The sequence below is a fragment of the Littorina saxatilis genome, linkage group LG6 (assembly GCF_037325665.1).
Source record: "Littorina saxatilis isolate snail1 linkage group LG6, US_GU_Lsax_2.0, whole genome shotgun sequence".
Lineage (NCBI taxonomy): Eukaryota > Metazoa > Mollusca > Gastropoda > Littorinimorpha > Littorinidae > Littorina > Littorina saxatilis.
The window spans coordinates 36,871,030-36,898,369 of NC_090250.1; the positions used below are offsets into that span (position 1 = coordinate 36,871,030).

At 40.7% G+C, this 27,340-nt stretch overlaps 2 protein-coding genes across 6 annotated transcripts in view; one reads left to right on the plus strand and one right to left on the minus strand.

The window, feature by feature from the left end:
• Positions 1-647: 647 nt before the first annotated feature.
• Positions 648-6,601, minus strand: LOC138969156 (COMM domain-containing protein 5-like). Its single transcript, XM_070341878.1, has 7 exons — positions 6,274-6,601; positions 4,836-5,002; positions 4,166-4,194; positions 3,672-3,722; positions 2,689-2,784; positions 2,065-2,140; positions 648-1,734 (listed from the first exon to the last, which is right to left on the minus strand). The coding sequence occupies exons 1-7, from the start codon at positions 6,419-6,421 to the stop codon at positions 1,633-1,635; spliced, it is 669 nt and encodes a 222-aa protein (XP_070197979.1). The 5' UTR covers positions 6,422-6,601; the 3' UTR covers positions 648-1,632.
• A 207-nt stretch (positions 6,602-6,808) lies between these two features.
• Positions 6,809-27,340, plus strand: part of LOC138969151 (pericentriolar material 1 protein-like) — a 76,197-nt gene continuing 55,665 nt past the window's right edge. For 3 of the 5 annotated variants that reach the window (XM_070341868.1, XM_070341870.1, XM_070341869.1), the window contains exons 1-18: positions 6,809-6,962; positions 7,969-8,118; positions 11,074-11,298; positions 14,271-14,441; positions 14,857-14,955; positions 15,293-15,385; positions 15,894-16,016; positions 17,325-17,525; positions 17,803-17,889; positions 18,381-18,474; positions 19,269-19,477; positions 20,186-20,396; positions 21,723-22,155; positions 22,745-22,882; positions 23,375-23,626; positions 24,267-24,512; positions 25,194-25,317; positions 25,800-25,890. In XM_070341868.1, coding sequence (XP_070197969.1) covers positions 7,969-8,118; positions 11,074-11,298; positions 14,271-14,441; positions 14,857-14,955; positions 15,293-15,385; positions 15,894-16,016; positions 17,325-17,525; positions 17,803-17,889; positions 18,381-18,474; positions 19,269-19,477; positions 20,186-20,396; positions 21,723-22,155; positions 22,745-22,882; positions 23,375-23,626; positions 24,267-24,512; positions 25,194-25,317; positions 25,800-25,890 — 2,947 coding nt within the window. In that variant the 5' untranslated portion in view covers positions 6,809-6,962. The remainder of the gene's footprint in view (positions 6,963-7,968; positions 8,119-11,073; positions 11,299-14,270; positions 14,442-14,856; positions 14,956-15,292; positions 15,386-15,893; positions 16,017-17,324; positions 17,526-17,802; positions 17,890-18,380; positions 18,475-19,268; positions 19,478-20,185; positions 20,397-21,722; positions 22,156-22,744; positions 22,883-23,374; positions 23,627-24,266; positions 24,513-25,193; positions 25,318-25,799; positions 25,891-27,340) is intronic. The other 2 variants (XM_070341872.1, XM_070341871.1) reach the window with 2 other exon arrangements.

The following is a 27,340-nucleotide window of genomic DNA, read 5'->3' on the forward strand; positions in this document are numbered from 1 at the left end:
AAAGAAGAAGACCAAACAGTTATTAAGATACCCCCCCCCCCCCCCCCCCCCCTTAACAAAAATCACAAAGTGAAAACAGAAAAGTGTTACTAGATGTAAAACATCTAATCTCCTTTATCAAAACTTATGGCATCATATTTCACAGTTAATATCAATCCATACTTTCACACACACTTTTTTCAATCACACTAAGTGCGACAAAAACAACAAGTCGCGTAAGGCGAAATTACTACATTTAGTCAAGCTGTGGAACTCACAGAATGAAACTGAACGTAGTCCGCCGCTAGTGCAAAAGGTAGTGAAAGTGACGAGCCTGTTTGGCGCGATAGCGGTTGCGCTGTGCCTCATAGCACGCTTTACTGTACCTCTCTTCGTTTTAAGTTTCTGAGCGTGTTTTTAATCCAAACAGATCATAACTATATGTTTTTGGAATCAGGAACCGACAAGGAATAAGATGAAATTGTTTTTAAATCGATTTCGGAAATGTAATTTTGATCATAATTTTTATATTTTCAATTTTCAGAGCTTGTTTTTAATCCAAATATAACTTATTTATATGTTTTTGGAATCAGAACATGATAAAGAATATTAGATGAACGTAAATTTGGATCATTTATACATTTTTTTCTTTTTTTACAATTTTTAGATTTTTAATGACCAAAGTCATCAATTAATTTTTAAGCCACCAAGCTGAAATGCAATACCAAAGTCCGGCCTTCGTCGAAGATTGCTTGGCCAAAATTTCAATCAATTTGATTGAAAAATGAGGGTGTGACAGTGCCGCCTCAACTTTTACAAAAAGCCGGATATGACGTCATCAAAGACATTTATCGAAAAAAAGAAAAAAACGTCCGGGGATATCATTCCCAGGAACTCTCATGTCAAATTTCATAAAGATCGGTCCAGTAGTTTAGTCTGAATCGCTCTACACACACACACACAGACAGACAGACACACACACACCACACCCTCGTCTCGATTCCCCCCTCTACGTTAAAACATTTAGTCAAAACTTGACTAAATGTAAAAAGACAAAAACAAAAAGAACCGGGACAAGCCATAACTTATAGAATTAGAAGGAATCAAAATGTTTTACATATCAAGCATGAACTGGAGTAAAAGAAATACAGAAAAATTGAAGTTTAGGCTGCTGGTATGACAGCAATGACATGAACACTGAAGTCTTGCAGCTCTGATACAATGTACACATTTTCATGTGGTAATGGGAACAATGAAACCCTGAGTCTTGAATATATAGGATTAAATTGAATCGAAAACTGCAGACCCTGCTCTGCACAAATAATTTTAACCTCTCTCTCTCTCTCACACACACACTCACACAAACCTGATTCATCCAACTACTGAATGTGCAAATTAGACATGTTTTAACCGCTCAAAATATGTAACAATGTGAAGTATTGGAAGAAGGCTTGGAACTCACTCAGAAGCTGGCGATATTAGGAACAAAGCAGAAGTGTGCACTGACTTTTACAGAAAGTGGCAGTAATGTGCAAAGTGAATAAAACAAAATTAAATAAAAAATAAAAATAAAACACAAACAAGTTACACATAAAAACAATGCACAAAAAAAGGTACAGGTCTATGACAAAATTGAAATAAAGAAACATAAATTTAGTCTTGGATTTTCAGTATACTGCGTTTTTCAAGGTCCTCCATCTCCTTCAGTACATACGCCACACTGTAACGCAGCTGATGGAACTGTGACACAGGCACCTGAAATGTAAAAAAAAAAAAAGTATTACATTTTACAAAGAAAATAGTAAATTATAAAGATTCCTTACTGTAAAATGTAGCATGTGTGCACAGAAAGGCATAGAGACAAACACTTAAAACAAACTCAGACATACACATATACCCACAAGCTCCAAAACACACACAAATTCTCTCTGTCTCTCTCTCTCTCTCCCTAATTGCATGCACACACAATATATGTCCACACTCACTCCCTCCCTTCAATGTTCACAAATACATGATCACACATTCAAAGCACAATCACAAGAAAAACATGTCATTTGATTTTTCAGGACTAAATAATGAACTCACCTCGAAAGTCTTGGTGGTACCATTGCTCAAAGTCAGCTCCAAGATAATGGAAGGTTCTAACACTCGATTCAACACACTGAAACAAAGACAGGCAAGAGGATCTGTTACAAAAATCAGAAGTAAAAAAGATCTGAATGAGCTAGCTCAATCGGATTGCAAAAACATTCATAAATGTTCCAGGAACAGTAATTTATGTTGAAAAAATAAAGTCATGAATCCTCCACACACACACACACGACACACACCTGCCAAAGTTAACACTGGTATTGACTGATACTATAAAATAAACAAACACCTCTCACTCCATCCCACCTCCATTAACCAAAGATGAAAATCGAACAAATCAGTCAACTGAGGCTGAATAGCAGTTAGCCCAGTTCTAAAAAAATTATTTTTTTACTGTATCCTTCATTTTGGAATACTGGATAGGAATGAGCTAGCTACTTGCACAAAAAGAGAAAAAATGGGTCCAGTTATGCGCATAGAAAAAAAGAGATAAAATAGTTCTATATTCTTAGCTTCCTTGTTTACTCGGCAAACAAATCCTTTTTCCGCAGCAAGCTAGACTGAGAAAACTGGTTTTAAGAGCGCAGCATTTGAACAAAATGACAAGTTCAACATTACCTGGTAGAAATGGCGACATCAACTCTCCACTTGAGTTGCTGAAGCTGAGGCAGTCGTGGTCTTGACTCAAGCAGTCGGGTATCAACACTTGCACGTCTGAAAAACGTGCAGAATTCAGCCGAGCACATATGAGGTCTACATCACTTCCAAAAGTTAAACAGACAAAAAGGTTAGTATGTCAGTTATTGTTAAACAGATTACTAAACTCGTCATACAGGGTGACCCCAAAAAATGAGTACCCAAACAAAACGTCATAAATTGAACAAAAATAAAGCAATCTTCATAAAATTTATTTACACACACAAGTAGCCTCTGCATGATTTGCACAGAAAATTTTAGCGTTCTAGCTTGTCTTTCAGGAAAGTTATGCTCATTCTACAGAACATGCTCCAAATGGCTTCCGCGCCGCTGCAGGCAAACTTGAACTCGCCGCGCAAAGTTATCAATCACCCGCACACACTCCTGTTGCGAGATTCCGCAAATGGTTGTTGTGATGGCTCTCTTGAGTTCTGTGATTGTCTGTGGGTTGTTCCTGTAGACGTTGTCTTTCAGGAACCCCCAAAGATAGAAATGTGGGGGATTGAATTTGGAGCATGTTCTGTAGAATGAGCATAAGTTTCCTGAAAGACAAGCTAGAATGCTAAAATTTTCTGTGCAAATCATGCAGAGGCTACTTGTGTGTGTAAAAAGATTTTATGAAGAATGCTTTATTTTTGTTCAATTTATGACGTTTTGTTAGGGTACTCTTTTTGGGGGGTCACCCTGTACCTTATGAACAATGAATGCTCATAAAATCTGTAACCAACAAACATTTTGTGTGTGGCACATTGAAAGTCAATTACTTTGTACTTCAAACACACCCACAGACACACACATAGACACTAACAATTAATAACACACACACATTCTTACACACACACACACACACACACTTTATACAGGCAGACAGACAGACGTGCATGTAGACAAGACAGGATACTCACTTTGGACCAAAGATACAACTGACTAGGTCTTCAGCCAGCTCAGCAGATATCCTGCAAACAGACAAGACTCACTCCTAACCTAGAGCAAGTTAATTCTACTACATCGTGAAACAATACATTTGACACATCATTCTCATATTTGTGTGTGTACAGTTTGAAACATATCTGTAAGGACCTGTACAAATTTGTATATATCTATATCTGTATAGATTAGCTAATGTCGCTAATAATAATGTTATCCTTTTTTAAAATGTTCCCACAAAAAGAAAGAACAGTGAAAAGGCTTAAGAAGTTCAGTGTCCAGGACATACTATGTTCCACTGTACAAACAAACAAAAAAACAAACATGTTCAGGTTTAATACAATAAAAAAACTCTCTCTAACCTCAGCTCAAATTGCATTCAGATAAGATTGGAATTATCAAAAATTAGCAGTATATGACTGAGCTTTCTGATTATATGTTTTTGTCTTTTGATTTAGAAAAAGTTACTCACCCTAACTCTTCCAAGTCCTCCTTGAAATGCTGAATAAAGTTTTAAAAAAAGGTAGCATTTATTATTTTGAACACAAATCAACAAGTCAAAACCTTGTACGGTAAAGTGAATTTGTCATTTTCTACAAACTATTCAAAGTTGTAATTTATTGATCTTCATTCATAATCAGTTATTCAATGAGCCTTTCTTTCTCACCCAGTAAAGGTTCCTTTACTTTAACAGCATGTTCTTAGCTGTGTCAGAGCTAGCTTTGCTTCTTCTCACTAATCCGTCACAATACTTAACAATGCCTTGAGAAAAGTCATTATGCCAACAAAAAGTTCACATCTCAAAAAAAAAACATCCATGAAAAACTCTAATTTTTTTACTTGTTCCACAAATTACTACATGTACTTAATAACAATAATAAAATAACATTTAAACAGCTCTTCCCAAACAAAGCGCATTACAGGTTCAAAGTTTACAGATACTTGTCATATAGTCCCAACTGCTGGTGCAATTAGGTTATGATTTAATTTTAAATGTGTCAAGCGCAAAGAGCATAATTATAAAGTTATGATGGTGCGCTATATAAATGCTCATTTATTATTATTATATTATTATGATAGAAGAAATGAAAGGAGCATGTTAACATTTATTTGGAGTTACATGTGAATTTAAAAACAACTACCTGCTGTTTAAGTGAGGTGGTGGAATGCCTCAGTGCACACTTGACAACAGAAAGAAGTCCAGTGAAGACAACGCCCAGTGTTTCTTCATCTGTCTTGTCACCTGCTCCTTGTACCAAGCCACTGAATTTTTCGTAAGTTACCTCCCCATCAATACTCTGGATTGCCACTGCATGAACAAACAAAAAAAATGAATTCAATATGAAAGATTTGACAAGGAAACATTAAGTTTAGCAAACACCACCAGACAACCGGGGGCTTGAAAAATAAAAGCACCATGACTAAAACTTGTTTTCTTCTTCTTCTGAATTTATGGGCTGAAACTCCCATGTACGCTTGTGTTCTTTGCACGTGGATTTGTACATGTCCGGCTGTTATGTAATTATGCTGATTTCGGTGAATTCATGCATGCTTGGAATATTTGTGTTTTCATAACCCATCAAAGTCTGACATGGATTAGGCCACACACAAAAAAGTGTCTGTTTACGGTATAGGTAAGGCCAAAAAATAGGGTCGATAGGTCGGGAATTTTTTTTTCCCCAAAAAACCCCCATATTTTTAAGTTATTTTGCCAAAAAACAAAGACTTTTTTTTTCCCCAAATGCCAAAAAAAAGTCTAGGGTCGCGCGAAAAAAATAGGGTCGGTAGAAAAAACGTAAAGACTATTTTTTTTTTTTTGGCCTTACAGGATCTTTCCGTGCGTATTTGGTCTTGTGCTTGCCGGTACCAGGGACCTATATTAGATAGGTCTATGCCGGTACACATGAAGGGGGATGGCAAACAAACAGGTCTGTATAAGTTGACCTGGGAGATCGAAATAAAACCCAATCCTTACTCCACCAGACATGGACGGGATTTGAACACTCAACCATAGGTGGCCTGCATTTTATCCACTAGGCATATGCGCCCGTCACAATTTTTTTGTCGACGCTCCATCATTCTGATACATACTGTTACACAATCCAGTTTCAAGCCGTGTATTAATTGAATGAAAATTGAATCTAGATGCAGTTACGCAAGAATGCGCGGAAAACAATATGAGCTAATAAAAAACAAAATCTTAAACTTGATCAACTGCATTTCAGAATCAGAATCAACCATTACTAAGCATGAAAACCTCATGCAGTAGGAGTTGCCAAAAAATGTGCAGTCCTAATCATAATCATCAAATGTAAGCATCATGCAACCCATGCAGATCTTCAATCATTTGAGTGTCCTTGGCACTGTGAATAGTGACCAGGAAGGGATATGACACCAGGTGAAGGTAATTGTTTTGAGTCTTTAAGTATAGTGACGCCTTCCTACATTAATTGTGTCCACTAGTTAGTTGTTACTGTAGGTGGACAGTGGCACTGCACAATATCCACAGTTTAAACCACAACGACAAAAGAAAGGCCCAAAGTGTTAATACGGCGAAATACAGTGTGCATAGAAGCATACGTTTGAGCAGCTTTCTGACGATGTCTTTGTCCATTTTAGCCGACTTCTTCACCATGATTTTGATTTCTGGTGGCACACGAACACCAACAAATGAGGTTCTGTCGCTGGCTACCCGCCCACCTCCTCCTTGCACTTGGATGATAGACATTTTTCTGCAATGATTTATCGATCACACACTTCAGTTCATTGTTATAATTGTAGTTCAGATCCAGTAGATGACGGATTCCTATCTGAACACTCAGAACATTCAACCTTCTGCGATTCTTGCTTTTGTTGACGACTTTTACTCTCACATGACAGTCTCGTCTGCTCTTAACAAACCGGAAGCGAAGAGTTATCTGCACGGAAGTACAATCACAACCTTTGTAAAATATTGCGTGCGCCAATAAATGTAGTCTCCCATTGAAAACGATTTTATGACAGATGTTTCCAGTTTTCTTCTTTGCAATGTAAGAGACTTACCTAAAATGCATTTTCAGTGCGCATAGTCGGCATTATGGTTGCTATTTGTTGTATTCACCAAAGTCTAAAACATGTTTGGGCAACTATTTTCAGTTTCATGCGCAGGCGTCAAAATGGCTTCTGCGGTGCTTGACTATTGAGAACCGCATTCTCAGTAATAGTTTTGACAAACACAATATCAAGGCAGCGCTTTGTGAGGGACTGCCACTGAGTCTCATCTGAAAAAGGTATTTGGCACTGTCAAAACTGCTTACAAGAATGACTGAGGCTTGGGTTTGAACTGCTTTGCACAGCCACAAACTTGTACGATTTCGAAGCGGTTCTTCTGTTGCTAATCCTGTTTTAGAATGTTGCTGTCCTGTTCGACCGGTATAACTATAAAACTTCAAAATCATTTTCTATGGATGAATATAAAAAGCGTCGTGTAGGTTAAGTAGTTGTACAGTACATTCTGTCATTATTTGCCATGGATGGTGCATGTTGTCACTGACACTGACAGTCTCACTCTCAGTCTCAGTCTCAGTGGGACTAGGAGACGTACTCGTACAAACGGTACATAACACGATACATCTGCATTATCTGGGAGTGATAACTCTATAAAGTAAATTGACACCAGTTAACACAGTAAGTGACAAGCCATATCGATAAACAACTGAGAAGACATCCACGAGGCATGAGATGCCTTCTGTTTTGGCTAAGAAGACATCGATTTGAACTGAAGCAAAAATGTGTATCTCAATTCTTATGCACCAAATTTGTTTTACTTTTAGTGTTATTACTGTTAAATCTAATTGCAAAATAAAAATGCATAATTAACGTTTGGTTTATCTTCGTAGTAAAGATGGATGTTGGTTTAAACTAGGATGAGAACTATAGGTTTTAATTTTTAAAATACTTTTATAATCTTGTTTCAGTTTCACCCTTTCCTTGTTTTTAACCAGTTTAACCCATGGCATGTTTCTGTGAAAATGGAATGCGCATACACTTTTGCATGTGTGCCCATGCATGTATAAGTGGCAAATACAATGAACTAATTAAAACATTCTTAAACTGAATAAAGCTTGTTTCAGATTTATTTGTTAGCATAATAACCTCATGCCCATGTGTTCAAATGGATGGAGAAGTTGTTTCCATCAACCTATAGCTGTGCTGTTGATAATAATAGGTCATTTTTGCCTCTGAAATTTGCAGCAGTTGCACATGTATAAATAAGTACTGTCAATTTACCATCAGATGGCAACAGGAGGAGGGTTCCCACGTTTGAAGCAGTCCAAGTCGGAGACGAAGCAGCGGAGCAGTAACTGGCCTCGGTCTGTCAGCTCGGACAAAGATGATTCTCTAAGTTTGACCAGCTTTCCAAGTGATATACGCATCAACAACTGGGTGAGTAAGAATAAGCAGCACATCAGAAGTTATTTCCAAGAGTTGAAATAAGGAGTTCAGTGTGATAACTGTACTAATTACTATCAGGGATCGGGTTTCAAAGGTGATAATATACTGATAATTGTGCTACCAGTGATTGGTTTAACGCACTGTTTATGATATATTTCATATACATTTTAACATTTGCTGACTTGTTCTTTTTCGGTATGACAGTTTATACACACATATGAAAATAGTGTTCTGGTTTTCATGTGGCACATTTGCACTGACTCACTTATCTCCCATTTCAAAACTATCGCGTCACATTCTGAAACTGAAACAGTACCTTAACTTTTTTTGCTACCGGTCAGGGTAAGTCAAAAATTGAACCGGCCCCCCCAAAATCCCAACCGGCCGGGATTTCTTACAACCTCCCCAGTGGCTTGTCGCTTGCTAACCACACACAAAAGACGTACATTCATACTTATTATGCATACATGTGGATTTGCACTACTAATAGTAATAACTACCACAAACACACACAAAACTTGATGACTAAAATGCTATATTTTAATATAATGATAATTAACCTTGTTTTAATAAAGAATTTAAAATAAAAGCCGCCACAAAGAAACAAGAAATCAAAACAACATTCACACCCTCTCACACAATCACACACTAAACCTCACTAAAAGTTACCCCCTTTATGTACCCCCTACCACACAATTTACAAAGTAATTTACTATGGAACTTTACTTACCACATAAACACACACTTTAAACAAAAGAGTAAATCAGCAATTAAATTACATATTCTTACTCCGAACACATATAGCATTGATGCTAGGTTCTGAAAACGCTTACCCGTCTAACATTTTTAAAGGGAAGCAACCCCATCACCAAAAAAAGGCTAAAAATAGCCCTGGTAATGAGCAGGTACTCTGTGAGTTACCTCCCATTGGTATGAACTACGTCACTACCTCTATCACCACGTGGCTACAATCATACGACTTTTCAGTTTCTTGAGGGAAGGTTGTCTGATTTTGGCGCTCCCGTGGCTGACTGGTGTTGGTTGACACCTGCCGGCCACGTTACCTGCAGGGATGTTGCTACAAATTCATACATGTAGGACAATTGTCCTGAGTTCTTCAGCATCAATAGGACATTTGACCGCTTTCAGAAAGTGTAATAGGACATTATGAATTTGCGCCAAACAGCTTATATTTATAACACATTCCATGGAAATGTTCCAAAGTCATGCGCCCACGCACACACACACCCACGCGCGCGCGCTGTAGAACACACACATAATATAGTAAATACATCAACAGAGTGTGCGTATAATGTTGTATTTGTTTAGTTTCAAAGAAACCACAAAAAAGAAACCAACATGAACAACTTCAGAGCTCTTACTTTGATTACAAACTGCATGATTTGGATAAAAGTTGAAAAACAAAATGATCGGTTTGATCTAATGCTGATCTTTTGCAGGCTTTTTTTTTTCAGCGGCATAATTCAGTGCTTTGTCTCGTATCGAAAACAAAAGCAGACGACAAATTTAGTCAGTTGGAGTTGTCTCCCGTACTCCTGTAGCATGCACTGATAAAAAAATAATCCACTATTTTTAGATCAGTGCGCTGCACCGAGACGGTTATACCCAAACGGCGCATACCGCAAACGGTTCGGGAATTCCCGACAAAAGAAAAGATCCGCACGCGGCACTGGCAACTTCAGTGTCAGATGAACACAAGAGCGTTCGGTCTTTTAGAAGATTTGTATCTTGAAATTAAAATTAACGAATATCGCGCTGTCCGAAGGAATGGAGTACATATCGGACAATGACCACGCTCAGGCTAAAACGATAGGACATCTGACCGACATGCGGCAATGTGAATCGGACATTTGGGGATTTTCATTGTTATAATTATATGTCCGATGTCCGACGCCTAACGACATCCCTGTACCTGTCTTTCCAGCTTTATTTAAATTATGTTTTTTGTTGTGTAAAACTAAAACCAAGTATAAAAAGCTGACTACAATTTTTTTTCTAAGTTGCTTTCTTGTTTTGTTTCTTTTTCTTTATGTGTGTGTTATTAATATTACTGTTAGATCAAGCAGAAGTATAAAAGTTGCATACCAGCCAAATTTACCACAGCTTAAGTCATAAATAATCAAAAGCATTATATTTCATTTTTATTTCCTAATGAAAACAAACAGATGTTCAGATTTCCTGATCCTAGAATTGTTTACAGGTGATCTTTATCATAGTTTATGCTTTTGATTCAGAAGAGTTGCAGAGTTGCACCCCTTATCCTATTGTTGAAGGTCTGTCTTTTCTTCTTTATCACATATACTGGATCGGTTTGCTTTTTTTACTTCCTTAGTTGAAGGGAAATAATTGACAGCAGTAGTACAACTTGTACTGAGTTGGTCAGCAAAGCTGGTGTTAACATATTTTAGAAAACGGTCTTAATGAGTATCCCTGCAGTCAATGACCTATACATTTCCCAGAAACTGGATCAGTGGTACATAGCAGGCACATCAAAGGAAAAATACAGAGGGGGAATATGTTTGCTCTGGATGGGCGGTCAGATCAAAGGCAGATGCATTGTAAAAGCTGGTTGGCCTTGAATGACCGTACTTGCAATCTGAACACTGCTGCCTGTCCAGACACTCAGACCTTCTTACCCGGGGTCAATGACCGAGTTTTTATCTGAGAGGGAAGTCTCTGAAGGATTGGTCAGCGCAGGATAAGATAAGAGAGGGGGTGAAGTGAATAGGCAAAGAGGGAGGGGGGGGGGTGGTTGTTGTAGCTAGCGGGATTTGAACTCCCCGGGGGCGATTGGGCGACCGCCAATATTCAGCCCTGAATAACATTCTGATTTTATACTTTTTCTTTGTAGTTTCTGCTTTTAGTGGGTTCTTTATTTATAGTCGCATGTTTGCGTAGACATCAATTTTCTTATTTCTCTTCCAGGACTTGTCTGACCTTCGCCCAACTGCCTCAGCTGACAGTCGACGGAGGAAGAAGTCAAAGGGCAACCCAGAACGCGAACGTGAGCAGTCACTGTCCATGGATTCACCTCCTCATGGTGAACCAAAACAGCGCACACCGACCTCACTGTCCAGAACACGCAACACACCCACAGCACAGCGAGACGCTCTGGAAAAACTGAAACAGAAACTGACCTATGAGGAGGAGGTGAGCAGCCTGAAATGTGGACAGGAACTTGTGTGACATTGTATAGCAGTGTTTGATTTTTACATTTAGTCAAGTTTTGACTAAATGTTTTAATATAGAGGGGGAATCGAGACGAGGGTCGTGGTGTTTGTGTGTGTCTGTGCGTGTGTGTGTCTGTGCGTGTGTGTGTGTAGAGCGATTCAGACCAAACTACTGGACCGATCTTTATGAAATTTGACATGAGAGTTCCTGGGAATGATATCCCCGGACGTTTTTTTCTTTTTTTCGATAAATACTTTTGATGACGTCATATCCGGCTTTTTGTAAAAGTTGAGGCGGCACTGTCACACCCTCATTTTTCAATCAAATTGATTGAAATTTTTGTAAAGCAATCTTCGACGAAGGCCGGACTTCGGTATTGCATTTCAGCTTGGTGGCTTAAAAATTAATTTATGACTTTGGTCATTAAAAATCTGAAAATTGTAATTAAAATTATTTTTTTTAAAAACAACCCAAAATTACTTTTATCTTATTATTGAGTCATTTGAGAAAAAGTGACTATGTAATCGGTCAGTGTTAGTCTGTCCGGCCGGCCGTCCGTAGACACCACCTTAACGTTGGACTTTTCTCGGAAACTATCAAAGCGATCGGGCTCATATTTTGTTTAGTCGTGACCTCCAATGACCTCTACACTTTAACGATGGTTTCGTTGACCTTTGACCTTTTTCAAGGTCACAGGTCAGCGTCAAAGGAAAAAATTAGACATTTTATATCTTTGACAAAGTTCATCGGATGTGATTGAAACTTTGTAGGATTATTCTTTACATCAAAGTATTTACATCTGTAGCCTTTTACGAACGTTATCAGAAAAACAAGGGAGATAACTAGCCTTTTCTGTTCGGCAACACACAACTTAACGTTGGGCTTTTCTCGGAAACTATAAAAGTGACCGGGCTCAAATTTTATGTGAACGTGACTCATTGTGTTGTGAATAGCAATTTCTTCCTGTCCATCTGATGCCTCATATAATATTCAGAACTGCGAAAGTGACTCGATCGAGCGTTTGCTCTTCTTGTTCATCATGTTCTGATTCCAAAAACATATAAATATGTTATATTTGGATTAAAAACAAGCTCTGAAAATGAAAAATATAAAAATTATGATTAAAATTAAATTTCCGAAAACGTTTTAAAAACTATTTCATCTTATTCCTTGTCGGTTCCTCAGACCTGTTTACACTACACATTGAGCGTAGTAAACTACGATTTTGGTCCCCAAACTACGCAACTACGCATGCTTGTCTTATACTACGCAAACGTTTCGTTTCGACTACACATTTTTACATTTTGAATACGCAAAAACGCGAGCGAGTTCCGATCCATAATTTGTACTTACCGGTTGTGTACTGCGTGCAAAACATGCCCGGCGCCCGCGAGAGTAGCGTAGTCAGTTGGTCTTGCTGCTGTTATTACAACTATCGCGGGCGTTTCAGCACATACTTTTCTGAACGCGGTCACTTCGTAGCTCATTCTTTCTGGAGGGAAAAAAATGGCTACAGCGACGAACACGGATTCAGAAGACTTTGGCGATCAACCGCCACGGAGCAAAAAAAAGAAGCTTGGTCAAACTCCCAGCCAGGCTTTTCTGCCAAAGTACTATGAGGAGCATTCATGCCTAGTTTCGTCGAGAAAAGGGAAGCATTTTGCCCACTGCACTGTGTGCAACACGGATTTTTCAGAGAAGCACAGTGGGCTTTACGACTGTAACCGCCACAAGAAAAGCACTTCCCATCAGGAATTCGAGAAATCCCGACCAAAGCAGAGGAAATTCGACTGTTTTGTGAAGAAGGGAAAGAAGACCAAGACAAGCTCACTTTTGAGAGATCGGTAACCAGAGCAGAGGCAATGATCTGCCATATTATTGCCGACGCAAACCTGTTCTGTTTATATGCAAATTTGCCTTCATGTTGATACACATACTCCAGTCCCAGTCCCTACTTTTTGTGACTTGATGTTCTCAGATTGTCACAGGTCTTGAATAGGGGGTCCCACTGTATAATGAACTGCATACCCCTCAACATAGCTTTTTTTTAACAAATGTTCCAAACTAGTTAATAATTTTTTTCTTAACAAATAAACTTAATGCTTGGCTTGTATTTTTGTGGGGGCTTTGTTTGTATTTGTATGAGGAGTATTGTTCACATTGTAATAGTTTTGTTTGGAGTGTTGAGTGTTTGTTTTAGTACGGTATAACTTCAAGTAACTGTTCTGTTTTGCGGTTTGGGTTGATCGAATTGAAATACTACACATTCACCTGCCAAACTACACATTTGCCTTATTTTCACACCCAAAACTACACATGGTACATTTCAGGGGTAGGCAGGTCTGGTTCCTGTTTCCAAAAACATTAGATATGATATGTTTGGATTAAAAACACGCTCAGAAAGTTAAAACGAAGAGAGGTACAGTAAAGCATGCTATGAAGCACAGCGCAACCGCTACCGCGCCAAACAGGCTCGTCACTTTCACTGCCTTTTGCACTAGCGGCGGACTACATTCAGTTTCATTCTGTGAATTCCACAGCTTGACTAAATGTAGTAATTTTGCCTTACGCGACTTGTTTACTTGTCTGTTTTAAGGCTCTTAGAGACAATTTGCAGATTCTTTAATTTTCTCTCAGGCCAATGCGTTTAAAAATTTTACTGAAATGTCGGGAGGGGTTACAGAGAATTTTAATTTGAAGGGGGGGGGGGGGGGAGGAGTAATAAAAACACTTTGAGGCATGCTAATTCCCTGATTGTGTGATTTAATAATTTGCTAAGATAGAAATCACAAGTTCTCTTTTGAAAAGAGAGCAACAGAAGAAATGATGGGGATGGTTTGAATAGAATTTAGACAGTAGTACTAGTAGACTCAAAGGGTCTGTGTTTCAATGATAATCAATCGATGGAATTACACATCACATTTATTGAATATTGCACTGATAATTTGCAGCAATACAGCACAGATGGAGAGCGTAACAATGAGCGCTCCCAAGCCCGTGGTCGGCGTAGACAAGCTAACAACAGAGAGGCAGAGGGTGCCAGTGGTGGTGGCAGTCGCAGGCCCAGGATCAACCGTAACAACAATACTGAGCAAGGGGTCAGTACGTTACGCTACAAGTCGGTAAAATACAACGTTTTATCACTTTTAGTTTTAGAAGAGCTTCCCTTAGAATATAAGTCTGATAACAGTCATGTTTTATTTCAGATTGCAATAATGAGACACATACATGTCTGCATCTACACACACACACATGTTTGGAAAAAAGAAACAGCATTGATTTCTATAATTGTGTATGTTACTGTAGTTTTTGGAGGGTTTACCTTATGATTTAGATTGGCCGAATGGGTATGCTTCATTATGTTATTTAATTGTTTAGGCCCGTGCCAACAATATTTTTGTTGTCTGAAAGCATTTAGTCAACTGTAGTTTGTGGCTTACCAAGTTAACTTTCAACACGGAAGTAAACATCATTTTGATCAGCAGGCAAAGCTTAAAAGTAACTTTAACATGATGTTTTTGTGTTCGACACTTTCAGCCTGACCGCAACCAGATTGTGGGGCGTTTGGTTCAAATCCAAGATTATATCAAACAGGCTGCTTCTATGATGGAGACGCTACAGAAGTCTGGAGACACGGTAAGCTGACTCGTTCCTGTTCTCCAGTATTCATTTTGAACTCCTGTGAATATTGCAAAAAGACTGAAATGTTGTGTTTGTAAGTAACTTTTTGTTGTTTATAGATGCATGTAAGCTTCTGGTTCAGCAGTATGTCCCACACTCAAGACTAGAGACATTGTGTTGCTCTTTAGCTTGGCATTTGCGCAGATGTAAGGAGTAGATCTATACCTAGAGTTAATGGTGCAAAAGTGGGGATCATTTGCTGTTGGGTGTTTTGCAGCAGCAATTTTAATTGGGCTTGGTTGTATGCTGAAAAGGCTATGAGTGAAGAATATGATTTGCATTTTGTTGCCAGGGTAACGCAGAGGACCTGGCCAAGGTGGGACGACTCATCTCCAACCTGCAGGAACAGGAGCAAGGCTACCTCAGTCTGCTGCGCACCAACGCTGTAAGTGGTAACAGTCGGTTTGAAATGCATGATTGTGCTATTCAGTTTGAAATGCATGATTGTGCTACAGTGGAACCCCCCTTTTAAGACCCCCAAATTTCAGTTTTCCTGGATGTTAAGACCCTGTTTAAAACGTATAATTGTGCTACTGAATGACAACTTAAAGTCACATGAGTAAATGTGCTTCCACTATTAAACACAGTCTTTCCTGCATGAAGTTGAATGGTCACATCAGTTGTGGCCATGCCATAGCTTTATTTATGCCATGACCCTCTTCTGAGCAGTAAAAGCATTTCTTTAAGATTCTTTCAAAAAAACATTGGAACAAATCAATCAGACCACTATGTTCACCATTGATTTATTTGCCTTGCCATCATTCAAGAAAAGAAGGGTTCTCAACTTGTTCTTCCTTTGCTGATTTGACCTTTTTCTTTTCTTTTTATGTAATCAATAAGTAGAACAAAGGATTCTTTGCCGTTGCTTACTCTTGCTCATTTGCTTTACTAAGGCACAGCGCGGTGAGGTTACAGAGCAAGGTACCGATGGGCTTCCTTCAGAGGGCGCCACCAAAGACGATTCTGATTCTGAAGATGTTGACTTGGAGGTGGAGACCAATGCTTCAGAGACCAGTGTATGTTATTCTTCTGGTTCCCTGTGGATAGATGTGGTTTAGCGTGTAAATGTGTGTGAGGGAGTGGTCGTTCAGTACTGCCATGTAGGTGTGGTTTTGCTGATTCAGCATCACATCAAAAGGGGCACTGAAAGGCCTCGGTTTGTCAAAACCTCTGTGTTTTGTGTGTATGTTGTCTGTTTTAAAATGACAGGTTTTTGACTCACATGCGAAGCAAAAGTGAGTCTATGTACTCACCCGAGTCGTCCGTCCGTCCGTCCGGCCGTCCGTCCGGCCGTCCGGCCGTCCGGAAAACTTTAACGTTGGATATTTCTTGGACACTATTCAGTCTATCAGTACCAAATTTGGCAAGATGGTGTATGATGACAAGGCCCCAAAAAACATACATAGCATCTTGACCTTGCTTCAAGGTCAAGGTCGCAGGGGCCATAAATGTTGTCTAAAAAACAGCTATTTTTCCCATTTTTCCCATTTTCTCTGAAGTTTTTGAGATTGAATACCTCACCTATATATGATATATAGGGCAAAGTAAGCCCCATCTTTTGATACCAGTTTGGTTTACCTCGCTTCAAGGTCAAGGTCACAGGAGCTCTTCAAAGTTGGATTGTATACATATTTTAAAGTGACCTTGACCCTGAACTATGGAAGATAACTGTTTCAAACTTAAAAATTATGTGGGGCACATGTTATGCTTTCATTATGAGACACATTTGGTCACATATGATCAAGGTCAAGGTCACTTTGACCCTTATGAAACGTGACCAAAATAAGGTAGTGAACCACTAAAAGTGACCATATCTCATGGTAGAAAGAGCCAATAAGCACCATTGTACTTCCTATGTCTTGAATTAACAGCTTTGTGTTGCATGACCTTGGATGACCTTGACCTTGGGTCAAGGTCACATGTATTTTGGTAGGAAAAATGTGTAAAGCAGTTCTTAGTGTATGATGTCATTGCTAGGTTTAGTTATTTGACCTTGACCCTGAAGGTCAAGGTCATGTAAAGGTCAAAGTCAAGCATGTGAGTCGTATGGGCTTTGCCCTTCTTGTTAATAGTTTTGATAGCTCTGAATTTAAAACGAAAGCATAAAACGTAGGACAAAAGTAAATTGAATAGTCTTGCTCACATCTATATATTGCTTGGTCTCAATTTTTATGTAACATTTTAATGGACAATAAAGTGTTGTTATTATTGTTATTGTTATTATCTGTAATAGTTCAGGAGGACTTTTGTCTGTTACAAAAATAAAATACCTATCAGCTGAGGAAAACAAGCCTAAGCTTATAGTTCTCATGTCTCTATCGCAGGAAACATCCTCCTCTTCAAGACCCCGTATTGAGGACAAACTCGGGGCTGATAGTGAAGACGAGAAGGAATCTGATGATGACGACGACTCCAAAGATGAGGACACTGCCATGGACAACACAATGGTCGACCCTGTATCTGCTGCCAGCCAGGCTCACGCTATGAGAAGCGTGGCAGAAACTCTCAACAGCTTGGCTGTGGAGGTGAGATTGCTATGTAGAGAGGGTTGTCATAGGCCTCTGTTAACTGGTGTCAAATGCAGCTGATATTACAAAGGGATGTTATAAATGTTGAAGCTGTGTTGTGTGTAGACAAGCTGTTCTGATCTTCTGTGTTTTTGTGTGCACTTAAACCCTCTGTTGAGCGACCAGTTTTCTTTCCACAACTGTTTGTTTTTACAGCTGATTGATAGTGGTAACAAGTTGAACTAGTGCAAAAAGTGATTGAAAGTAAAGATTTTGTTGCTTGGTATCGTTGCAGAGAGATGGCGAAGCACCAGGAGGCTCTGACATGAGCATGGCTCAGCGTCAGCAACTCATGAGAGTCATGATGGAGAAGCAAGAACAGGTAGGCCATACTTATCGGAACTGTCTTTGTCTAGTTACTAAGGGATGTGTGTATTGTTATTGGAAAAATCCCGGAAATAACTCCAGAAATAACTAGTTTTTATGCATTGTGAAAGACTGAATACCCTTGCTTTTACTGAGAAAAACAATCCACTGGCCGATCCACTGGCGAGGGGTGAGTCTTAAACATGTGAACAAGGAGCATGTGTGGATTGCTTGTCTCATTAAAAGCAAGGGTATTCACTCTTTCACAACCTAAACAAATCGACAGAGTTATTTCCAAACATTGTCTATTAAGAGGTGTTGGTGCATGTGAAAATAATGAGTTCTTGTTTGCGTTTCTTTATCTTGTTGAGGACTATGGCGCTTAGAACTGAAATTGAATCTGTGTTTTTGTGTGTCGGAGACAGGAAGAAATCACTGAATGGCTGGTTATCATGAAGTCTCGACACTATACTGTTGATAGTTATGTATTGTATGTCTATTTTACAGTTGCGACAGCTGCAGAGTCGTCAGGAGCAACTGCTGACCATGAAGAGAGAGGCAGAAACACGCTTGCAGCAGGCACAGTCACGTGACAACCAAGGTAACACTCCCACTCTTTCTTCTTCAGAACACTAAGGCTGTAACAAGTGTATGTACATAACTGGCAAAGGAAACATTCACTCATTTTCAATGGGCAAGTCAGAGAATGTTAAGAGCAACAAGTATAAGGTAGCAGCATCGACGAGAGGTACATGCTGTAGAAATTGAATGGACATTTCTCTCAATGTATAAAAAAACACCATAAACTTTGTAAAAAAAAAAAAAGTTTTATAAAAGTTGTATTGTCCTTGGACTGTTTTGTATATGCATACCTTTTGTTATGCCCCAAACATACTTTATTTTTCACTTCAGTGTCACAAGGTGCTTTGCTATTGATGTTTTGGACAGAGTTGGTTGAGTTAGCATGGGTGATGAAACTTGACTTTGAACAACTTTACTCAGGGAAAGAAAACAAGACTGTTCACGTGACTCAAACTTGCTAAGAATCATAGAAATGCATTGCTAATAACATTCAGGCATGAGAATTTTCTCCTTTTGGAGGAATTCCTCCTTTTGTACCTCTCTAGGTGTTCATGTCTGAAATGAAAATCAGCACAGTTTATTGATTTTGAAGCTGTAGACTTCACTCCTTGTGTGTAAATCTTTTTCTCTTCACCTCTCTTACATAAGGGTTAAGGATATCATTTCCGTCGAATGCTGACGAAGAAGAAGGATATCATTTCTACATTTTGTGTGATATAAGATTCGGCAAACCTTATATCCTCCTTATGGACCATTTTCTATTCTCATGCTTGTGATTATGACGCTAAAATAAGTCTTTCCCACCTGTGACAGCACGTGCGGCTTTGGCCCAGGTAGAGGCTGGCCAGGTGGCGCTGGAGGATGAGGGGGCGTTCCTGGAGCAGGCAGAGGTGCAGCTCAAGTCCAACATTGTCCCCTACCCGGAGTCAGACGACGATGAAACATCCAACGCCAGAGAGGCTGACCCCCTCTCAGAGCTTCAGAGACAGCTGAATTTCCTTCGCAACGAGTTTTCTGCTGAGGTCAGTGTTACAGTGGAACCCCCCTTTTAAGGCCTCAAAAAATCTGAAAAGGAGAGAATTTTAAAATGTGGGTAAATTTACAGAGTTTATGAACAAAAAGTTTGATAAATCAGGGTCTTAAAAGGGAGGAAGTCCTAATTTGGGGGGTCTTAAAAAAGGGGTCCAATTGTACTTGTGAGGTCTTGATGTTGTGTTAGGGTTTTTGTTCAAAGGTTTTTAACTAGCTTAGTAACTGGTAACAGAAACACTCAAGGATCAAAGGAACAGTATTTTAATTTTGGGATAATGCTGTGACGTTTCAGAAAGAAAATCAAGTTATGCTTCGCGAGTTCTGTCCTCCAACATTTCTTCAGTCGTCAAGAGCAGAAATGGTGGTTCTTGTCCAATGTTTGATATCATAAATGAATTAAGAAAATGCAATTTGATGGAAAAAAAAACTCTTGGGACCAGCCAAAAGCATCCCTTCATTGCAGTTGCCCTGTTGTGACAGGTATCTTTTGGTAAAAATAATAGACAGAGGGACAACGCAGTGTGCTTTATGGAGAGATGGCCTCTCATTGGAGAGTGGAGGTCCCTCGTTGCTGCCCTGCATGCCAACCGGCATAACGGGCAGTGAGTAGTAAGTCAGTTGCCAGTGGAGGAGTCTGGCATTGCAGATACCACTGTAGAAGAAAGGAGGCAGATTGAAAATAGACTGTTTTTTTTCAGACAGGACTGCGGCCACGCAACAACACAGAGTGCAGCAGTGGCGGCGGCAGCGTGTCTGGTGGGGGTGCAGCGACAGTGACAGGCCTGGGTCAGCAGCAGAAGCAGCTGCAGGACAAGCTGATGGACCTGCAGCAGAAGAAACACAGCATGGACCATCTACTGGCACAGCTGGAGACGCTGCGCTCACAGCGCCTTCATGTCATGAATAACGGTTAGTCGATTGCATTTCTTTTTGGTAAACCGTTGTCCAGGCGAAAAGACAACAGGCAGAAGATGGGGATAGTCAGATAATATTGTGGAACCCTACTTAAAAGACAACAGGCAGAAGATGGAGATAGTCAGATAATATTGTGGAACCCTACTTAAAAGACAACAGGCAGAAGATGGAGATAGTCAGATAATATTGTGGAACCCTACTTAAAAGACAACAGGCAGAAGATGGGGATAGTCAGATAATATTGTGGAACCCTACTTAAAAGACAACAGGCAGAAGATGGGGATAGTCAGATAATATTGTGGAACCCTACTTAAAAGACAACAGGCAGAAGATGGAGAGAGTCAGATAATATTGTGGAACCCTACTTAAAAGACAACAGGCAGAAGATGGGGATAGTCAGATAATATTGTGGAACCCTACTTAAAAGACAACAGGCAGAAGATGGAGATAGTCAGATAATATTGTGGAACCCTACTTAAAAGACAACAGGCAGAAGATGGAGATAGTCAGATAATATTGTGGAACCCTACTTAATTAAAAGACAACAGGCAGAAGATGGGGATAGTCAGATATTGTGGAACCCTACTTAAAAGACAACAGGCAGAAGATGGGGATAGTCAGATAATATTGTGGAACCCTACTTAAAAGACAACAGGCAGAAGATGGAGATAGTCAGATAATATTGTGGAACCCTACTTAAAAGACAACAGGCAGAAGATGGAGATAGTCAGATAATATTGTGGAACCCTACTTAAAAGACAACAGGCAGAAGATGGAGATAGTCAGATAATATTGTGGAACCCTACTTAAAAGACAACAGGCAGAAGATGGGGATAGTCAGATAATATTGTGGAACCCTACTTAAAAGACAACAGGCAGAAGATGGGGATAGTCAGATAATAATTATAGTGGAACCCTACTTAAAAGACAACAGGCAGAAGATGGGGATAGTCAGATAATATTGTGGAACCCTACTTAAAAGACATCCCTACATCTGAGAAAATCTAATCTTTAAAGAAAGGTAGATTTACAGACGTTCAGAAGAGGTAAACTTCTGTCTGGAATTAAAGCTAGTTGATTGTAGATGTAATTGTATAGGCTTGGGGCTCTTAACTCCGAACCTCTTCAGTCTGTTTAATGGCACAGTTTCTGTGTTTTTAGCTTTTTTCGTGTAATGGGCACATACGTTCAGGAGAACAACTTATACTATTTAGACCTGTCTGTGCTTTTGTTGAATGTCTGTTACTCTGGATGCCAATGATTAAAATGTTCTTGGTCTTGTCATGACTTAAATGTCTTACCTGCTTCTTTTTTGTCCAGAGCCCAGCACAGGTCGACCCCAGTTATCCCCCCAGCAGCAACAGCTACCACCCCCACCGCCACCACCACCAACTACCTCGTCCGCTCCACCACAACAGCAGCAGCAACAGCAGACATCGAGAGCAATGGAACCAGACTTAAATGCTATGCTGGCCAGACTCGGCGGAATTGGGGGCCTCAGCGGACTTGGGGGAATCAGTGGGCTTGGGGGAATTGGCGGACTTGAGGGCCTCGGCGGACTTATGGGAGTCAGCGGACTTGGGGGACTTGAGGGCCTTGGGGGATTTGGTGGACAGCTTGCACTTCCTGGTCTTGGCGGACTGGGGGGAGGGGGAGGCGAAGGAGGAGGGCTGAGTGGCTGGCAGACGGCCGCTGAGCAGGGCGAGGCAGCTGAGGGGTCTCTGGGCATGCAAGAAGCTCAAGAAAAACTGGAGTGAGTACAGATTGTACGCCTAGATTTCCCCGAAAGTGCTGTATGGCTGCCTGAATGGCGGGGTAAAAACGGCCATACACGTAAAAACACACTTGTGCCAAAAAACAAGAGTACGTGGGAGTTTCAACCCATGAACGCAGAAAAAGAAGAAAGACAAACGCCAAGATGTGTCAGAATAGAAGCTGCAGTTGAAATATATTGAGGCAGTATTGTTAACCCGTGGGGTATGTGTTGTTGGGAGGAGAGGTGAGGATTAGTGCTCTAGCAGCAGACTAGAAACTGAAAATGATAGGATATGTTGTGAGAATGATCTTTTCAAGGATTTTTTCTTCTGTGTCAGTATTTCGTAGTAGATACATATTATGTCAAAGCTTTGCATAGAATCTTGGTTTTGGGACTCTCTCTCGTCTGTATGGTTTGAATGCCATGGTTTTTTACTGGTTACATTTATTAAAAAGGATCTTCTTGCTAAGCTTCAAACAGGTCAGTTATCAAGAGCAGTTTTCAAGTGTGATGCTATTCTGTTGGTGTCGTGACAAGCACACCAAGCTTCTACTTCTAGCGTTACACAAAGTGTGTGGTGTTGCAGAAAGCTACAGGAGGTGAGACAGAGACTGAACCAGCTGCGGGATCTGGTGCAGTACTACCAGAAGATGAAGACGGTGCCAGGAACAGAAGACGCCGCAATAGAGGACGACCAGTCTGACACAGCTGAACAAGCAGTCATGTGAGTCAGTCTGTCATGTGATTTGGGGAAAAAAAGATACAGAGGAAATTAGCTTACATAATTGCGGTTTCAGTGTTTTTTTCCTCAATTTTTGTCATGCCTCTTCATTCAGAGGCTGTCAGTTATTATGAAGGTTTGTCGTATCGCTGGAATGAGATTAGGATGTGTCCATTTTCACGGGTAAGATGATTTTGTTTTTCACCGATCAGTAAGATATGTGTAAACTCAGACATTTTTATTATTTTGAAGCAGGTTCTCAATTTCTAGTGTATCATCTTTTCTGTGAAGACAATTGTTCAAAACATTGATAACTCTAGCTCTTGGTTGTGTCAGCTCTTGACAATATTTATTTGTAAGGACTTTCGCTGTTGACAATAACAGTTCTTGACAAAATAAACCCTTAATAACATTAACTCACAAGAGTTCTTAGCAATAATAAAGGCTTGTGAACACTTGACAGCATCACCTGCAAACATCATCTCTTGTCCACAGGCCAGGTATCCATGCCATGGAGGAAACTCTTCGCGGTCTGCCGCTGTCAGTGCTTGGTGCTGGCGCCAGTATGTCCTCCATGGGTTCTGCCCCCATGCAGCCAGCAGAGGGCGCCTTTCTCCAGCTTCAGGGTGCGCTGGCCTCGGTTGCTTCGGATGAGCAATCTGATGAGGACAACGCCTCAGCTTCAGAAGACTGGGAATCTGGGATGGGACCCTGGGACCGCGACCCTGAAGTGCAGGAGAAAGTGCGGTGAGTGTTGAGTGGGATGGCTCAGTTCTGTCTTGTTCTTGCTGTATGTAGCTTTGAGGAGGTGGGGGTAAGAGTATGGTATTGGACATTTTTTAAGAATTTTGAACAGTTCTGGGTTGTTTTCTTTTGCTCTTTGTGCGTGTCTGAATTTATGTGTGTGATTCAGCTGTTGTAAGCAAAGTTTGCAAGATTGTTGTGCTGTCTTTTCTTAAAAAATACATTTCAGAAATGTATGAAAAAATGCAGATAATTTTTTTTTTTTTATGGAAACTCCTCAAGCATACGTGTAGTTGATTTTTCTCTTACTTTTGAAGATTCATAACAGATTTTCAGTTGCCATGATAGGTTCACATTCGTTTTTCAGTTGCTTCGATAAGTTCGCAGCAGATTTTGAGCTGCTCTAGTAGGTTCACAGACAATTTTCACTGGATCTGATATATTTCTAGCAGATTTTCACTGAACCTGATTGATTCATCGCCGATTTTCATTTGCACTGATGGATTGAATTCAGTCTTAGACCTGATAGATTCATCGCCGATTTTCACTTGAACTGATGGATTGAATTCAGTCTTAGACCTGATAGATTCATTGCCGATTTTCACTTGAACTGATAGATTGAATTCAGTCTTCCTTCTGGTAGAAAACTGATGAAGGCCAAGGACAAGTTGCGCGACCTTCAGGGACTAATCGCCGCCATCGAATCGATGCCAGACGGCGAGAAGATGGCTGACATAGCCCAGAGTGGCGCCCCAGCACAGCGCCCAGCAAGAGGACCCCAAGGCAGAGCAATAGAGGCGGCGCCGGCAGAGGATGGGATGGGAGAGGCCGGCAACGCCTCCGTCAGTGATGGAGAGATTCCCTCTGCCTTGTCTCTTGATCCACAAATGTAAGTAGACACATGGTTACACGCAGAAAGTAAGTGAGAGAGTGTGGTAGTCCTAGAGGTATCATCTGGAAGAGAAGTGCAAGGAAACTACCCAGTGTATAAAATATGGGGGACTGTGGATAACAATGGCATGATATATATGTACAGTGGGACCTGCAATGTCAGGCCCTTCTGATGAGAGGACACCTCGCAATAAAGGACACCTGGAGTCCCTTTGTCTTTTATCTTGACCAAAATATAGCTGTCATGACAGACCACCTCAATGTAGGAACACTTTTGGGAGATCCCAGGGGTGTCTGTTCATCACGGGCACCACTGTAATGTAGTCAGCGGCAGTGAAAGCAGTCCGTACATTTCCAACGTTTACAAACAAGCATGAGGAATAACCGTAATGCCAGGAAACACTACACTCGATGTGTCGGTACAAAACAAGAAATCTCCCTGCGAGCTTCAGGGTGTCCTATCATCGCAGGTACTGATATAGTTGCTGCAGTGTGTGACAGCAAGATTCTAGGATGCTTTTGGTAAAGCATTTTAATGCCATCTGCAGGATGTATTTGTGTGAAGAGAGGAGTGTTGGAAGAGATATGGGAGCTGACATGTGTGCAAAACAGATAAGAGTCAGCCAGAATATTCAAGTGACCACAGGATGCTAAGCTTCTGTGTATCTTTTGTGTGAAGGAACCCGAGGGATGACCCACGCGTGCAGCAGCAAATAGAGGAGCTGACGCGCCTCAGGGAGGAGAGACAGAGATTGCTGGACCTACAGCAACAGCTCCACACCCTGCAGAATAGATTTGTCGAGGTGAGACGGCAAGGCAACACCTGGAGGTGGTGTGCACGAGGAAATGCCTAAGTGGGCTGGAACCAAGCACTTGATTGGTTTAAATCTAAAAACTAAAGTCAATTTTAACCTGTCTGACCCAGTTGGGTATTTTTTCATGCACACCATCACCCCAGTTATTCAGATAACTTTCCCATAATGTGTTGTGTGGATAGCTATGACATTGAAACATGTCTGGAATCAGGATATGGAAGCATAATTTTTGCTGATAAAAAAAATGTGTTGTGCCACAGCTTTCTTATCAATATTTGCCAGCGTAATATTCAGTCTGAGGTTGGTTAAAAATGCCTGACTGTTCGTTGTAAATGACAACAACTAAAAATATGAAAGAAAGAAATCGAAGCTGAGAATTCAGCTTTCGTTTATGTGCCAGTGTGATCTCAGTCCTTCAAGTTGAATGATTCAAACAAAATTAATATATTGAACCATTGTTGTTTTTTCAGGCTGAGAGGGAGTCTGAGGGTGAGAGTCGTACAGAGGACAGTTCGAGGAAAGGAGAAGGTATGCAGCCTCCTAGCACCTCTGTCGTTACCTGTGAGTTACTTTCTTTTTTTGTGTATTCCTCTTGGTTGAGCAGATATTGCGCTGACATTTTGTCAATCTAAATGTGGTTAAATTACATATTCTTACGCAACTCACATAGATAGCATTAACTTCAGTTAAAGTGCTAGGACACTGAACTACGCTTCACCCCAAAGGGGAAGCAACCCCCTAAAAAAGAACGGCATTGACCTATAACCCAAGCTATACAAGAGTCGAGGTCATACCGTCACGTGACCTATCACGCGTGACTCGACCGCCGCCTATGTTAGAAACTCACTCCTACTTCAGCCACCAAGTAGCTCGGACGCTTTTCACACTACGCTGCAGGCTTTTAGCCTACTGTCTTCTGGACAGTGTTTCACCCCGTCTACAGGTCCCTGCTTCTCATGCACAAGTTTGGGTGAGCTCGTTCTAATTTATTTGCTTTTGCTTGCGTTTCTTTCTTTCTCCGTTGTTCGGTCTGATTGTTGTTTATCATAACTCAGACTGGTTTTTGTCAGCAATGGCTGACAAGGAGAATTAGAAACCACAGACTAGTCAGTAGCTGCTGAGGTTTCTCCTTTTACGTTTCGCATAAAGAGAAAGGCAAAGGCACTACCATTTCCGTTCTTGACCCAGCTTCTCTAACTTTTGCGTCTGTTAAATAACCTTGTATGGTTGAAAACGACGTTAAACAACATATAAAGAAGAAAGAAAGAATGTCTGTTAAATTTTGGACCCTATGAATCCAATCATGCCAGTGCTGAAGCAGGTTAAATTTAGGTTACTTCAGCCAAGGCAAACGCAGTGGGAAAGAGATTACTTGTGTTAAAGATAGTTTGCTTCCCTTTTTTGAGATGTTTTCGACCCAAATGTATAACATGTTGCCATTCGTCGAGTTTGCGCTCGCTCCCGGCGGGAGTGGGCGACGCAGTTTGTTGTCACGCATCGAGGTTCCGCCTTCATGCACAGTCTCTTCGGCTGACGTGCACGCAGAGGAGTGTGTTTACTTCATACGAGGAGCGTTCACGCTCTACAGGTTAGTCAGGTTCACCGGTAGCCAGGTTCTCTGGTGAAAGTGTTCCAGTTGGGCCGGAACTAGTAGCCCCCCCGCCGCGGCTGGGGGGTGAAAGTTTGACTTTCCCGGAGGCTATCGCTCTTTTTTAAGAGGCGGAACTCACGGGGGGTCAACACCGGACAACAAGTTGGGCCGGAACTAGTAGCTCCCCCGCTGAGGCTGGGGAGTGAAAGTTCGACTCTCCCGGAGGCTATCGCTCTTTTTAAGAGGCGGAACTCACGGGGGGTCGACACCGGACAACGAGACAGATGTACTCACGGGCAGACTTTTATGTCTCGGTGAATGTGTACATGTCTCAACTTCCTCCTTTTGGGCAGGAAGCTGCTTTCGGGCAGGCTTTGCACGGTTTTTCCGTTTTGCAATCAGCCTCGCCTGTGGTGGATC

Excerpts from the sequence above, each read along its gene's own strand:
- LOC138969156 (XM_070341878.1), bottom strand. The coding sequence starts at position 6,421 with ATGTCTATCATCCAAGTGCAAGGAGGAGGTGGGCGGGTAGCCAGCGAC. Across the intron at positions 4,195-4,835 it reads CCACCTCACTTAAACAGCAG|CATTTCAAGGAGGACTTGGA; the intron begins GTAGTTGTTTTT and ends AACTTTATTCAG. Across the intron at positions 2,785-3,671 it reads AGTTGTATCTTTGGTCCAAA|ACGTGCAAGTGTTGATACCC; the intron begins GTGAGTATCCTG and ends CACGTTTTTCAG.